The sequence below is a fragment of the Syngnathus leptorhynchus genome, chromosome 13 (assembly GCF_054491065.1).
Source record: "Syngnathus leptorhynchus isolate UIUO chromosome 13, UIUO_Slep, whole genome shotgun sequence".
Lineage (NCBI taxonomy): Eukaryota > Metazoa > Chordata > Actinopteri > Syngnathiformes > Syngnathidae > Syngnathus > Syngnathus leptorhynchus.
The window spans coordinates 5,030,230-5,045,748 of record NC_141207.1 but is presented as its reverse complement, the minus strand read 5'-3'; the positions used below and the strand labels follow the sequence as shown (position 1 = coordinate 5,045,748).

At 41.1% G+C, this 15,519-nt stretch overlaps 2 protein-coding genes across 3 annotated transcripts; both read right to left on the bottom strand.

Annotated features, from left to right (window-relative positions):
- Positions 1 to 103: 103 nt before the first annotated feature.
- Positions 104 to 4,225, bottom strand: LOC147047053 (fizzy-related protein homolog). Of its 2 annotated transcripts, none has more exons than XM_085928476.1 (14): positions 4,109 to 4,225; positions 3,739 to 3,823; positions 3,557 to 3,658; positions 3,350 to 3,413; positions 3,054 to 3,184; positions 2,881 to 2,963; positions 2,624 to 2,807; positions 2,439 to 2,504; positions 2,258 to 2,360; positions 1,885 to 2,069; positions 1,475 to 1,708; positions 1,140 to 1,244; positions 948 to 1,040; positions 104 to 871 (listed from the first exon to the last, which is right to left on the bottom strand). In XM_085928476.1, exons 2-14 carry the CDS (start codon positions 3,802 to 3,804, stop codon positions 830 to 832), a joined length of 1,458 nt encoding a protein of 485 aa, XP_085784602.1. In that variant the 5' UTR covers positions 3,805 to 3,823; positions 4,109 to 4,225; the 3' UTR covers positions 104 to 829. The 2 variants fall into 2 exon arrangements, with proteins under 2 accessions (XP_085784602.1, XP_085784604.1); XM_085928478.1 differs by having other exon boundaries at positions 3,054 to 3,181.
- Positions 4,226 to 7,378: 3,153 nt separating this feature from the next.
- rx1 (retinal homeobox gene 1) lies at positions 7,379 to 13,085 on the bottom strand. Its single transcript, XM_085927265.1, has 3 exons — positions 12,782 to 13,085; positions 9,753 to 9,997; positions 7,379 to 9,293 (listed from the first exon to the last, which is right to left on the bottom strand). The coding sequence occupies exons 1-3, from the start codon at positions 13,083 to 13,085 to the stop codon at positions 8,838 to 8,840; spliced, it is 1,005 nt and encodes a 334-aa protein (XP_085783391.1). The 3' UTR covers positions 7,379 to 8,837.
- Between the last annotated feature and the right edge of the window lie 2,434 nt (positions 13,086 to 15,519).

Genomic DNA, 15,519 nt, shown 5'->3' with positions numbered 1-15,519 from the left:
TGACAGGTTAGCTTACAACCTATGAATCGATTAGTTTATTACACTTTTATAATATTTGCAATAGTGTTAAAATAATAAAACAACCGTGTAATATTCATAATGTCATATTTGTTGCTTTAATTTTGCATTAAAAAAATCGTTTATTGGTTTTATTTACTTGTAATAAATTTACCTAATGAAATGATAGTGTTTGTGTAAACAATCAAATACAAAATAATGTATGTAAGTACTGTGTCTATGCAGTATATGGTCAGTTTCATTTGTATAAATGAATAACCAAATTAAAAAATTTATAGACTAGGCCACCATATATCATTTTGCTTCAAACACACAATAAGCTACCAATGTAGCATTTTTTAAATAATTCTTATGCAACTAAAATTTTCATTGCATTTAATTAGATTGCAGCTTGAAAAGGCCCCACTAGATACTGTGAATCAAATATATTTTATTAATTTACTACATAGAGTCATCTATGTGGTAATGATTTAAATGCACAGCATTAGACAAACTGAACTCGGACCAGCAACTTGGTAACATTAACGCTCAAACTGCAGAAACCATGATAAGTGTTAACATCAAGCAATGTCATATTTCAAGTGCGTTAAATAAAGTAGACTAGTGTTTACATAATAAAAATGTTCCCTCTTTGATTCACAATTGTGAAAACAACTCAATACCAACATTATACACTTAGAAAATAAAATATAAAGCCTTTCATTATGATACATGGTATTTTCTTGAACTACATCTACAAAACCTAGCTTGCCTGAATAACATGTTAAGTTGCAGAAACGTAGCAATGATAATCACGCTTCGTTGTTCAATGTCACCGAATCCTGGTAAACAGATTAAGTACCGACACAGATTCCTGAAAGAAAATGAACAATGAATAAGTGAATAATCTGTCGGACATGAAGATAATCTGTTCCACAAGCTTCACCAACCTTTGTGGATCTTGTTTTACTGAACACGTTCCAAAAGCGTAACGTTTCATCTCCAGCTCCCGTAACAATCGCTTCACCGTCCGGGGACATAGCCTGACATTTCACAAGAAAAAAACATTCATAAACTTTGATAAGATGACATAAATGATATACATCAAAAGTCATATTAAGAACAGAATAAAAGGAACTAACGAGGTAGAGAACTCTGTAGGTATGCCCAGTGAGTTTGGCTACTTGAGTGAGCGCTGGATATTTCCACACCAAGATCTGGTTTTGAGAGTAGCCATGAGTGCTTACCTAGGGGGGAAGAAAATAAAAAAAATTAGAATTCCGATTATAATTAATTAATTATAAATATACTTTAAAACTGTCAGACTGACCTGACAATTCACGTTTGACAGTTACTCGAAAATGAATAAAGCATGCTAGATAGCAATTATTTGTTTGAAATTGATAATCTAATTCCTTAAATTCAACTAATTTCAAACAAAAAAAACAAAACAAAAAAAATATCCGGAGTCACTTACCAGCTCATTGGTATGCTTGGACCACGCCAGGTTGCAGACCTGTGAGCCCGTGTCCACACACTGCAGCGGCTGCGATGTCAGTGTATTCCAAAAACGAATACAACGGTCAGCCGTGCCGCCCCCGGAGGCCAGTAGGCCATGCTGATGCGGTGACCAGGCGATGGCCTTCACTGCAGCCAGATGATTTGTGTAAGCTTGTGCCGGGCTCAGTGAGGAGTGATTCCAAACCAGCAACTGAAATGAAGCATTGAGTGAGCGAATGCTCAGGCTAAGAGAAAATATGTGTCAGAGATACAGAATGGACTTCTCACTCTCTATAATTACAATATATTAAAATGATATTCTGTATATATAAAATAGATGATATAAATAAACCACTATTTGTCAAAAGTGACGTAGTAAACAAAGACCTTGTTGTCGTTGCCGCCCGAAGCGAGCAGCTGATGGTCGGTGCTCCACTTCAAGCCGCACACTTCCTGCCTGTGTCCCTGCAGTTGTCTCTCTGACTGAAGTGGAGGAGTTCGAATGTCCCTCTGAAGAATCATGCGATCGCGGCTGCCCGAAGAGAGTTGGTCGGCATTCCATGCGAGCGCTCCTGAGCACAGACACCAAGTCAGTGACAACTCGACAACTATCCATTGATTCAATGTGTACCCGTTATTAAAAGAATTCCCGAAAGTGGCCAGTAGAATAAAGTAAAGGTTACCCTCATTTAAATTAAAAGTGTTTTTGTCCAGCCTTCGTACACCCCTTATTATTTCATTTTACTGCAAACATTCTGACCGACTCTGGCTGAGTGTCCTTCCAGGGTGGAGAGTTTCTTCCCGCCGCCAGCATCCCAAATCTGAACGTAGCCCTTCTGAGTCCCCACCGCTACCAGGTTTCCCTTAGCATACGAAGAATCCTTTTAGCAAAACATTCCCAACTCAACCGCTCTCCTCCACCCACCCAAGTAAACACTTACCCTTTCAGACCATCCGACTGATGTGACCGAGTCCCCCTCCACGGATAGATCACACAGCCTTGTTACCTAAGGAAGAAACAATGCAAAAAATAATGACTGCATGGATAAAGTCACGAAGAGAACCAGTTCAATCACAACAAAAGTTACACATTATGGTGATAGCGATAATTGAATGGCAGGTGTACCTGGCTGGTACAGGCACTCCACAAGTAGACGCATGTTCCCAAGCCAACGCTGAGCACATTGAGAGATGACCAGTCCACCAAATTAAGGTAAAAGTCATCCTGGAGCTCCGGTGCGTCCAAGACTTTGAAAGGGATCTTGGGAATTTTTCTGGTTGGCTTTCTAGGTGATCGCAGCAGTTTCTGACTGCAAGAAAGAAAGTCAGAAATGTTGAAACAACTTGAAATGTTATATTTGGAACAAAATAAAAATCCTTTACCTTTTGTTACTGACAGGTGATAATGAGTATGGAGAGACGTTAGTTTCGCTGGTAGGTGATCCTCTTTTGAGCTCAAGTGTGTACTGCAAAAAAAAAAACATAGGAGAAAGGTTTCTCTTTAGTGTATGACAAGTGTTCACATTTCTTTTTTTTATTATTTAAAATAATCATACAGTGAAGAGTCTTTGTTTTTCAGGTGTCAATAACTGCAAATGACTGTCTTCCGTCTGAGGGTCCTGGATCTTTTCGATTCCTGCTCCCAGGAGCTCATTTTTCAGCAGAGTAGTGTACGTCAAACCATCTGCTAAAAGCACACACAATTAGATTTGATACAAACAGAAATCCACAGCCATATTATTTATAGGTGTGTATATGAACGTGAATGTTTTTTTTTGTCTTGATGTGTCCAGGTTGTGGTTGCCTTGGAATTGTTTGCTATAGCAAATATAAAATAGAAAATCATATTCACCTTTAACAATATCGGAAGATGGTTCCTTGGCTTTCTTGTTTTGATTTGCTGATTTTTCATTTTCCTATATGAAAACCAAAGACACTCATTATTGATTACAACTTGTGAATTTGCTTTTAAATAGAAAACAATCAATACCCTATAAACGAAACATGCAGCTACACTCTCATGATTATGTTATTTGTAGTTTTGTAGCAGAGTACATACACCGAGCCTGTGAAAGTTGATGTCCCAGTTGGCCCCCGCTCGAGTGGGAATGAATCTGTCTCCGAGCTTACTGGGTGACAATATTGGGGAAGCAGCAGGTTTCTGCAAACAGTATATAAGGGATGTGTGAAAAGTGCAGTAATTGTCACTGAATCAAGTGAAACAAATGCAAGGAAACTCACAGCAGGACTCTTGTCATTTTGATGGTTGATTTGGCGCAGTAGGCGGAATTCATATTGTGGATCCATTTTGAAGTTCAAGAAAAACCTAGGAATTATTAGATCGCATCACGCGAGGTATAGGTGTTATACATGTATTTGTTTGCCGATCACTAAATCGGGCCACGTGACGTGCGATGAAAACATGCCTATCTTATCGTGAGAAACGCCCATGTTTGCACATACACTACAATAGATCGTTATGGTAGAGGCAAGTGTAACAATAGCAAAAATATTTATGCTAACCTTAGCTTATTTAGAGCAATTAGCTAACCATGTAACCATTCTAGACCTAGTTACTCTTCAATACTACCAACCAAAAGACAAATATTACCTCAGAAAATCCAGATGGGGAAGATATACAGTACAGTACTGTATGTCAACAAGTGCGGCGAGATACGCGCAGTTGCATTATGGGATATTACCCACGTGACGTAAACACGGAGGTGTGTTACTTCCGGGAACATCCAAGTACGTTCCATAAAGTTATTTTCTATAACCTATCGATTATTTTTTTTTTATTCCGTGGCTTATAAACCATAATATGTTGTCTGTGTATGTTAATCACAGTTTCTTGTCACAGCACTGGCCACTGTTGCGTAATAATATAAAACGTGTTTTCTTTCAAAAGTGAGCATGTCATTTCTCTTATCTACACATAGATGGCGTGCTAACCTAACTGTCTCCATCGTGGTTTCCACAAGAGTGATCAGTTCTCAAGATCCACATTCTATTATAGATATTGATGTTTCATGATAAAAAGATGCCTCTGTATGATGTCAATTCTATTTTGTATCAAGTGAAAATGAATAAAACAATCCCATTGCTATTATAACTTGAGTTACATCAGACAGTAAAATGAAAATAAAGATAGCGAGCAGAATATAATGGAGTGAAAAGTATATTCCATTAAAACTACTCCGCCAACTCCTAAATTATCTCAAAAAGTCACTCGGCAGAATAAATGCAATCCGTTACTATACTCAATTATAAATAACTATAAACTACATAAAATAACACTATGACTGCACCTTGAATGGTGGCACTGATAATAATTGCACGACCCCCCACAAATTGACCCAATGAACTTCACTATATGTTTTATGGTGGGTGCGCCTATAGAAAATGCACACAGATCCACAAGTGTGAATGATGCACCTCCTCCTCTCTGTCTGTCCCACTCACTCATAGACACACCCAGGCGACACTGGCGCCAACTAGCAAATACCCCCCTCCCAACACCTTCAACTCCCCCCAGTGACCTATAATTATGTCATGCGAAAAAGCTGTCCCATTGAAAAGCTCTCTTAATCAAACCCAATTAATTCCGCTATTTTCCCTTATTATCCTCAGCGAGGAACACGTCTTCCCAATAAGACTGTTAACTCCAGCCGCGGCCTTTTCAGATCTGCTCGGGCAGCGGAGTGAAATAATGGACCGCACAATTAATCAATTAGTAATTAGGGACTCTGTTGTTCTTGATGGACACAAGGACTGTTGTGCATTGTGGGGATTAGTTTGTGGCTGTCCTATTTACACTTTAGTCAACAAGATTTAACTCTAATTACCATCAACTTCACATTTAGATTGGAAAGTGTGAAAATTGAATCATTATAGTAAACTGGCAATAAGTCGTAGTGGCTGATGCTTTTTTTTGTTTAAAGCAAAAACAATACAACACAATTCAAACTTTTTGAGATTTTAGAGGGAAGTTCAACATTCTTTTTAATGTTGACATTATTGTACCTAATGTAGTGACCATCTAGTGTATGCCTATGTGTGCCATATGGTGGCCCATGTAACCTTGCAGGCCTTATGTTGTTCTGCGCACGTGGATCGTCAAGGTCAAAAGAAATCTTCTCACCAGAGCCTTAGTTGTTGTGACAGAAGGCCGGACACATCATCTGTGCCATTGTGTACCCCTGCAAAAGCTACTTTGTGTTGAAAAAGTCATTCGCTAATGGCCAGTCAAAGTCAGTTTGCGCATGGGAAGACTCAAGAAGCCAATAAATTGATTCTCTCATCAGAGCCATTGTGTAGATCGGATTAGTTATTGTTTTGGAGGAAGGAGCAAGATGCCTGTGATTGATGTAACAGCTAATAATGAATGCAATGGAAGCATAAAAAAAAAAACGTAACCCTTTTTAACCCTTACATAGCTACTGCCCTTTTCATATTCTATACAATGTTATGTTTTGACCAAGAATATGATCATAACTGTCTACATCAAATTATGAACTACAGATCTTTTTTTAAAATATATTCATAGCCTGGCTGACATTTTATAATCCTCAAATAAGGTCTCAGACGCTACAAGTACTTGTGTCTATGTTAATGCACCCTCTGACCTCTTTTGAGAGGTCAACAGAGCAACAGTTGCATGCTTGCGAGGGAACTTGTGCAAATGTGATGGAAACACGGACAGTTCTCAGGACTCAGCACCTTCTTCAGCGCTACACAAACTGTAAAGCGCACATGCAAAACAATGTCATTTTAGATAATTGCCTTTTTGTGTATTTTAGGGTCAGAACCACAAATCAGGTCAGATTTGACCCGAACAGCATTATAAGTAAGGGTTAAATCGGATGTAATTCCTTTTTAGTGTTGTTGCTCTTTTCCCATGCTTTCCTTTGTGCCACTAACTGCGGCTCAACGCATGCCTACCTCGGCCCCTGGCTGGGACCACGGCCCCGAGCGGGCCCCAACTGAGCAGTGCCAAGTTGTCCGGCTAGTCGGTGCCCGTTCAGGCCTGGCCCGGCTCGGTTCGGCCTGGGTACTAATCCCCGGGCCTGTCAAAGGACCCCGCACTGAACTCATCCTGCAACACAGGAAAACGCTCTAATTGGGGGATTTTCTCCATCATTAATTCCGATGAGCAGCCCCCCCCCCCTCCAACATCTCTCTCTCTCTCTCTCTCTCTCTCTCTCTCTCTCTCTCTCTCAGCTAAACAAATTATAACAACACAACTTTTACCCATTTTGTAGTTTAGGCAAAACAAGCAGCACTTGTGGAAAATGCCTTTACAACTAATCAACACAACAACAGGCCCTTGAAGTGTAACTCCTGTGAGATGTTAACAGAAACATGTAAACATTACCCTCCTATTTATCCACGCGCCTACGTGCATATGTCCGTCCATCTGTCCAAGAAAGTGATGCACCTCATACGCCAACATGTGTCGCAGCGGCTCAGCCTGCAGTCCTCGTTGCATGCCCGCCCGTTCGCTTGCTCGCTGGCTTGCTTGGGGGCAATTAGGGAGCTGGGCCCTGTGGTCAGAGGCCCCCCTGGGAAGCCCTGATTGATTGGAGTCTCATCTTCCTAACGGGCTGGCACCCTGCCATCTATGGAGGATTGGGAGGAGTGGAGGGGGAAAAAAAAGAAGAGAAAAAAAAGAGAGACACACAGAGGGAGTTGGAGCACAAGTGACAAGCACAAGGAAAAAGAAAGAAAAACGTCTCTGCACATGTATGTCAGATGATAACGATTATTCTCTTGTAATCTTGGATTGCTCTTTAGACTTACTGGGCTGAAAGGGGGAAGAAGAAAAAAACGGTGGGAATGGGCACATGGGTCAACATGAAAGTGAGAAAGCAGTGACACATGCTCTATCAAACTATATTTATTTCCAGTAGATCTTTGTTCACATCTTTCCAGAATACACACCTCCATGTTCCAGACAAAAGGAAAGACATGACTAATTCTACGACATGTATTTCTAGAAACAGCATCACAGGGTTAAATAAAGAAACCCTGTGCCATTTAAAAAAAAAAAAAAAAACATCTAGTGCAGTTTTGTCCATAACCTTTGGCTTATTCATAGTCCCAAATCACGCATGTTGAAAGCTCTATTTGTGCAAGGTAATCCACATTTGTCCACAGTTTGAGGTCCAATCAGATGTCTAAATAACAACAACCCGCAATACAAAAAAAAAAAAAACACTTTACAAAGCAGAAATGAGCAGCTGATTGATCGATATATTCCGACCATTAAATTCGAGCGTCTTTACTTCAGTGACAAACTCAAGGACAGATGGACGAGACCAATATAGTGTCACCGCTGATCATAGCAGCTCCGATCGATGCCTCCCCTCCTTTGATTGAGAAAGAAACACAAATGGTTACAAGGGCCTATTTAGTTCTGCCCGAGACCGCTCCCCCCCACCTCCCCCCCACGCCCATCCGGCAAGTGCAGACAAAGACAACGCACTTGGATCAATTGTGCTCAACAAAGGCTGAACTATGCAGGGTGACGCATCACACGGTGCTACCCCGCACGTACGCTCAGCCACCCAACACTGAGCTGCCAACAGGCTTTCTCCTCCAAAAGCCACTCAAGCACAAGAAATGAAGCAAAACAATTGTTTTTTTTTTTCTTTATAACTTGCTACATTCCGTCCCTCCCTCGTTAAAGCATGACCGCACACCAACAAAGCAACTGTGCATGATTTTATTTTTTTATTTTTTTGGTATATTCGCACTTAGAAGGTGCCGTCTTACCTCAGATTGCTGCCCTTTGAGCAATTATTGACTTTACAGTCAAAATCGTTTTTAAGAAGGGTATTTTTTGCCAGCCGTGATCTGCTCTAGTTACTCAGTGATCTATTTCTGCTACTCTTGGTACCACCTACACTAATGATTCAACTTACAAGTAATTGGTGTACCTTTGCCAGAACCATAAAAGTATGGGTATCTCTTTTGTACTTTACACTCCAATTATCCCATTAAGAAATTGGCAATTTGATTTAATTTAATAAAAAAAAAAAACTTTAGAGACAAAGGAAAGCAAGGTGGTAAAAGTAAGAAACAACCAGCAGAAATATGACCTAGTAGATAACTTATGATGTACTGAAGATAGATAAATGGTTATGTAAAATATGGCCGCGCATTCAAAAAGGGCAGTTTCAAAACACATCACTCATCCACTTGATGTCCTTGAGAGAGAGAGAAAAATAAGAAAAGTGTAAAAAGAAAGTCCCTCGATCCTCAGTTTAGAATCATTTTCCTTTGCATTGTGGGAAAGGTCCCTGCCATCGTGTCAGCATTGTGAGGAGCCACTGAGTAAATCACATGGGTAGCCAGGTTTTATCCATGGACTGGATGTGTTCCTTGGCTTTCATCCTCAGTGCAGCAATACTTGAGCTGCGCTGGTCCATGTCCTCCAGCGGAAACTTGTCGGGGTACGGCGCCGGACACTGGTAAGGGGGCGGCGCCGCCATACTCTGCATTCCCTGACCCATGGACGGATGAGGGCTGGAATTGAGGAAGCCGTGGCCAGGGTAGTTGGGCTGGAGGCCCTGAGCCGGGCCTATGAAGCCCGGGATGCTGTGGACCGACGTGGCGCTGGACAAGGGGGAGGTCAGCCAAGGGTCCAATGGGAGGGAGTTACTCATGGGTCCCATGGCGGTGTGGACCGGCGCCGATCGGTTGAAAGACAACATGGGCGGGTCGTGGAGCTTCATGGTGCTGGCGTCCATTTTCTCTTGACGCCTCCATTTGGCTCTTCGGTTCTGAAACCACACCTGGAGATTGAAGACATTGTATTAATTTCTCCCCAATAGTCTAGAATTCTTTTCCAGTTGGATTTGAGTTAACATTCTACGGCTGTCAGAATATGCTGACGTCTCGATGTGATAGGATCAGAGCAACTGGAGACACTGGAATCTCTTAAGGGCTAATATGTTTGGACACACACACGCTGCGACTTGCAATTATCTGATGTAATCACTTGACTTGGCAAGCAAGGCCAAAGACTTGTTGGCATGATGCTCAGGGTTAGGATCCCAGGTCCGCTTTTAATAATACATACAGAACATATTTTCTTGCTATTTGCTATTTGTAAATTAAAACAAGTGATTTTTCATTTTATTTGAAGGTCAGTAATGAGTAGAGACTGATTTACATAGACATTATGTTATGCACTGGCAGAATTTGCGCTGAACCGGACGTCATAAAGTTTGAATTGAGGACACTGATCCTACCTGAACACGAACTTCAGGTAGGTTGACCTTCATGGCCAGCTCCTCGCGGCTGTACACGTCAGGGTAATGGGACTTCTCGAAGGCACGCTCCAGCTCGTGCAGCTGGTAGGTGGTGAAGGTGGTGCGGTTGCGTCGGTGCTTCTTCTTGGGTTGATTGTCCTTGCACGGCTCCGGTGACTTGCCTTCGTCGCTCTCGACGCTCTTTCTCAGTTCCTCATCACACTTGTTGGTAAACAGGTCGGTATCTGCACAAAAACACAAGGATAATAACTACTTTATTTTTTCATAGGCCTGGCCACCAGGGGACAGCAGAATATATAGTACATAGAATATGTTTTTATATAGTATATGACCATATTTTTACATTGTTTGTCTACATATACGTTTGTGTTTTGCTAGTTTGCTAAAATGCTAGTTTAGTTTGCTGAGTGTAACTAGCATTTACACATTTAGTAGAACTAAAGAAAGTAACGTGCACATTCCAGACAAGCGGCCATTAGTTGGACACATGCATCATTAAGCTACTGAACATGAGTGAAGCCATCAATCCTCTCAACCTCAATGAGGCTCGTAAACACTGCTAATCGGATTTGTTAAACATGTTTCCACTCTTTATCTGCTCCTGAAGTAACGAAATGAAATGCTGCGGCCTGGATTGTAAACATTGTACATACAAGATTATGAAAGAGAATGATCTCACATTGTACCAGAAATACATTCACCAATATTGATTGGTGTAAATTGCAGTGTCAGACACAGAAGCAGAAGACGGGCCTTGCTCAAGAGCACCTCGGCAGTAGTCAGGACTGCAGCAAGACTTGAAAACAAGTCCGTGTTGTTACAGACAGACAGTCTCGGTTCATAGATTGTTCATACCCGATCATCAAAGAGATCATATGAATTCAGTTGCTAACCAAAACAGGAGCACAGCGAGGCTTATTTTTTGCTTGTTTTAAACGGCAGTTTCTTTTGACATATACTGAAATCATTGTGTGAAAATATTCCAAAAATGCTCCTCCCCCCCATCTACAATTGTATTGGTCGCTCAATTTAGGTCACAATGAGACTTCCGCAAAGATGGTGGCCACTTGTCACGTTGCTATATCGAATGTAAAACTGTTGATTGCATTCATTTCCAACGTTCCACTTGGTAGCCTGTATGACATCATTGTTTGGAAAGAGCAAACGAGTGGGCCATGTAGCAGCCGGCTTGTTTTTGGGTGAATGAGACGCGGCGGTGGCACATAAAGGAGGGGTCGTGGTGCTCTTTCAAGTGGCGAGCTGGAGCGCGCCCGGCGACAATGCTGGATGCGGAGCTTGCTTTATCGAGCTCTCATTAAGCAGCCATGACAAAGGCCGAGCTGGGACAAAGGCCTGAGGTCGGGTGTGGTTCAGCGACCAGCTCTTGTGCCTGTCAGCCCATCACAGCCGCGAGTCTGAAGGGTGCCCACTGTTTAGCAGCCAGCACACAAGGGAGGGCAAGTGGGGAGTTCTGGGGCGGGGGCAAATGACACCCAACTTGGGAAAAGTTGCTCATCCAAGGGGAAGTGGCCTAACTTGATGGGACAGTTACATACTGTATAAAGAAGTGATGTCATTGCAAATGGCCTCATGAACCAGTTTTGGAAATGTTTACATCAGGCATTTAAATACTCTATGTTGCGTTCTTAGGGTAGCATAAAGGATACATTATTTTATCTTTTTTTTTTAATTAATTGTAAATTTTGGTTTGAAATTATTTTTAATTTGTTTTAAGCTTGTTGAATGTGGCAGTTCGCTTCCACTGCAATGCACATTACTGCCACCTACAGGTGTGGAGTGCAACAACATCACAGTACAGTTGCATACAATCGAGAGATATCAAAGTCAAAGTCCGCTTTATTGTCAATTTCTCCACATGCCAGGCACACAAAGAGATCGAAATTACGTTCCCCACCGTCCCACGGTGACTAGACAGTACACAACATATCGCCTCCATGGGTGGGCATTCTTTGCAAATGATCACCTAGATTTTCTTTTAGTACTCAATATGTTTCATTTTTAAGTTTATTTAAAAATATATATATATACTGACATGTTTGGTGGCTTAGTTTGTTCAGCAAAGTGGGTTGGCGAGCAAAAACTACATAAGCAATTGCTAATTAATTTTTGGGGGCATTCGGGATAGATACGCAATCAAGGGGTGAATTAGGTTACGGTTTGCTTGCATTGCAGCCAAATGGGTAATGAACCAGCAGATGAAGCTTCGGCTATGCGTCAGTGAAAATAATGCACTTTACTGCCACCCGCAGGACTGATTTGGAAGCGCACAATCAGGACGAGTCAGACATACATGTTCACTTAAATTGTTTGACCTTGGTATTTATTTTGCCTAAAGTACCAAATAACATTGGTTGCTATAGTGTCTTTGACATGCTTCTGATTGGTTGGTTGAATTACAGATGAAACCGCCTCCTGTTCAACTGGACAACAAACCCGTCACTGAGAAAAAACATATTTTTAAAAACAATCGTGGATAAAGCTTGAATTAGAATTCTGATCATTGTTCATATGTATTCTTGGGAAATTATTATTTGTCATGTCTGCGCCACAAAGTCATCAACCACCTGTCAAATGTGAAGACAGCTTCAGATTAGATGTCAACATAACATCACGACGACAACAGAACGACGACCCGTCCATTCTAATCTGTGCTCAACACAAGATTAGGGGGGAATTCCACAGGGAGATGGGATTGGACTTCAGGGTCATAAACCCCCATTCCCATCTTGTTCTGTGATTTATCTCGCAATCTCACCCCACACAGCTCATTTATTGCAATGCTCTGGACATGCCAACTCGGCGAAACACATTGACTTCAAATCTGTCCCAGTGTCAACATTGGTGATGTTTTTACATTTAATCAGAGAGTTTGAAGTCATCCTTTGGTTTTAAAAAAATAGATTCAATTCTGTTCAAAACAAGCAGGAACTAACTTCCTGTCTCAGTAAGTGTCTAATCCGCTCCACACTGTGTGAAACTCTACTCACCCTGAAACTGGTGCTGTTGCTCTGAGCTATCATCTTGAAGTGGTCCAAGGTGGCCACTGAAGGACGGGTGGGACTCCAGCTGCTTCCCGGAATTCACCAAGTCCTCGACGTCCACCTTCTGAGGCCCCGGGACCCCGGCGGGGCCGAGCAGGGAATCCTGGTCTTTACTGAATCCCAGAATGACGTCGATACTGTGGACGTGGCCCCCCACCGTGACGCCTCCACCTTTGGCCAGGTCGTGGAAGTTGCTAGGCGAGAGGCAGCTGTCGTCCACCATGCTCATGGTATCCAGTGATAAATGCATCCGAGCGTGTGGGCCCCTCAGCGGCTCCTGCGGCCAGAGAGGAGGAGGCCTAATTGAGCGACGCCGTGCAAATAGGGAGGTCAGAGATCACCTCGTTACCTCGAAGGAAGCCTGACGTGCATCTAAACCCGCTTAGCTGTGGCGGGGGGTCCTAAAGTCTATCCCCTCTACTTTCAAAGTTTGGCCCATTAAGAGGACACAAACCCTCACCGTTGACTTTTAGCTTATAAATTGAACCGACTGCAGCCAGAAATGTGTCCACCTACAGAATCTAATCACACTTGATATTGAGAATGTCCCACCAAACTGAATTAGAAACAATGATGTTGTTACACACAGGAGAGTGATTCTCAGATGTCCATCTCTACGTTTTTTATTTAGACCGATATTTTACTTAACGTCATGTAATATTATGAATATAAATTTTGCATATTTCATGAGTATCTATTAATTATTCTTTTTAAAGTGTTGTCAGAGCAGACTCTGGCAACATTTGATAAATTGTAGCTTTCTGAACGCAATTTCATCGAATCTACCATCCCGCCATCACAATTTCAGCCTTTATTCTATAAACTATAACTTTTTAAAACTATTTTGCTGTACAATTTGGCATGTACTTGAATACTACCAATTTCATTTTTTATACATTAATAAATCTGCAGTATTTTCTTTGCTTTAAAAGAACTTTCTCAAAGAAAGTTTGTTAATTTTTCACACATATTTGCATAGCATTGAATACAAATTATCTGCAATAAAGTGTTAATCTTTAATTTTATTTTACAGACTTGATTTAATGTATTTAAATATTTAAAAACTTTAAAATTTTCTTAAAAATGTGTATATATTTGAACAAAATATATTTCACATTTTTTAAAAACTTGTCGCTTTTGCTTTGCATACTTGATATCACATTGATGTACTTCATGTGTTTCTATATATTTTTATAAACATCTAATAAACTTTAACTTTTAAATTGTAACATTGCAATTTTGTCATTAAAAACAATTATGCTTCCCAGTGGTCTGGCAAAACAGTACAGTACAGTAGTTAAGGAGCACACAAAAAAATATGAATACATTTTTCAACTAAATATGTGATCAGAATGAAAGCGCACTCATGAAATACTCTAATGATATTCACTTGCATGCTCACTGGAAGCTAAGAAACCTTCAGAGGAGAGGAAAAAGTCCAAATGAAGCGCTTACCTGCTGTTACAAGTAAACGTGTTGCTCAGTTACTGATGCTCCTCTCCTCCGGGATCCACCGTGCGCTCTCACTTTGTAGCCTGTATTCACCTTGCATTCCTTTAGGAAAAAAAAAATACCTATATATATATATATATATACATATATATATGTAACATGCAAATCAGCCAGACGCTCGTAGTCGAGTGAGAAAAAAAACTTTTGGGAGCGGAGTTCAGCCAGCGTGCAATGCAGAGAGAAACGCAAAGTAGAGGTGGGAGGAGGAGACGAGAGGGAGAGGTGGACAAGGCTGGTGGGAGGTGAAACAAGGGGATTAACAAGGAGGGGTTATTAATTGGAATCCTTCCCCTTTAAGAGTGATTGGCATGTGTTTTCTGCTCAACTAATTGTATTAAATGTCAATTTCATTCACGGCCACGGGAGGAGGCCTCGCCTAATGAAGACTTTCTTCGGAGAAATTCTTTGGGACAAAAGATGCGATGAAAGTTTTCACTTGACACAACCGGACATCATTGTGTTAAACGGCGAGGGAAAAGAAACTTTGACATTAGAACACTTGTATTGATACAACAAAATAGAATCTAAGTAACACAAATTTCCATATTGTTTTCAATTATTTGATGTTATTTTGTATTATTACAATGACTTTAAAATTCCACTGTAATCCTTAATTGTCAAGTGTGTTTCCTGTCTTTCTTCTGTTCCCAATTTGGGCCAGATAGTGGCTCACGTCAGCTTCTCCATATTTAGTTTAAACCCCGGAGAACAGCCGGTAATCTTAAAGCAGCCGACCTGAGAGCTTTTCAGATTTCAACATGGAAGACTGTATTTTCTATCTAAGCTCTTCAGTGACGTATTTCACGACGACATCTATTCAGAAAGACGTGCCGAGATCCTCCTGAATGATGGCAGTCAGGTATGTGTGGTCCATTCCATAGACAGTACCTCGGTGAGAATTCTAAAACCAAACTTTAAAAATAATAAAAAATTGGGAAAACATTTTAAAAGAAATCTCCACAGTATCAGTAGTAGAGAAAAATCTACCTACTGTCGTAGATAAAACAGAATTATAATTTTTTTTTTTTTTTGGGGTCACTCAGTTCAAGGGGCCACCCAGTTTGGTTCCAGACCGCATGCAGCCTAACCTATATGATGCCTTAATAAAAAGTGTCTGCTTTAAACAAGGGGAGGACACAGAGTTGAAGAAGCTGATGCCAGCTTAGTGTCCT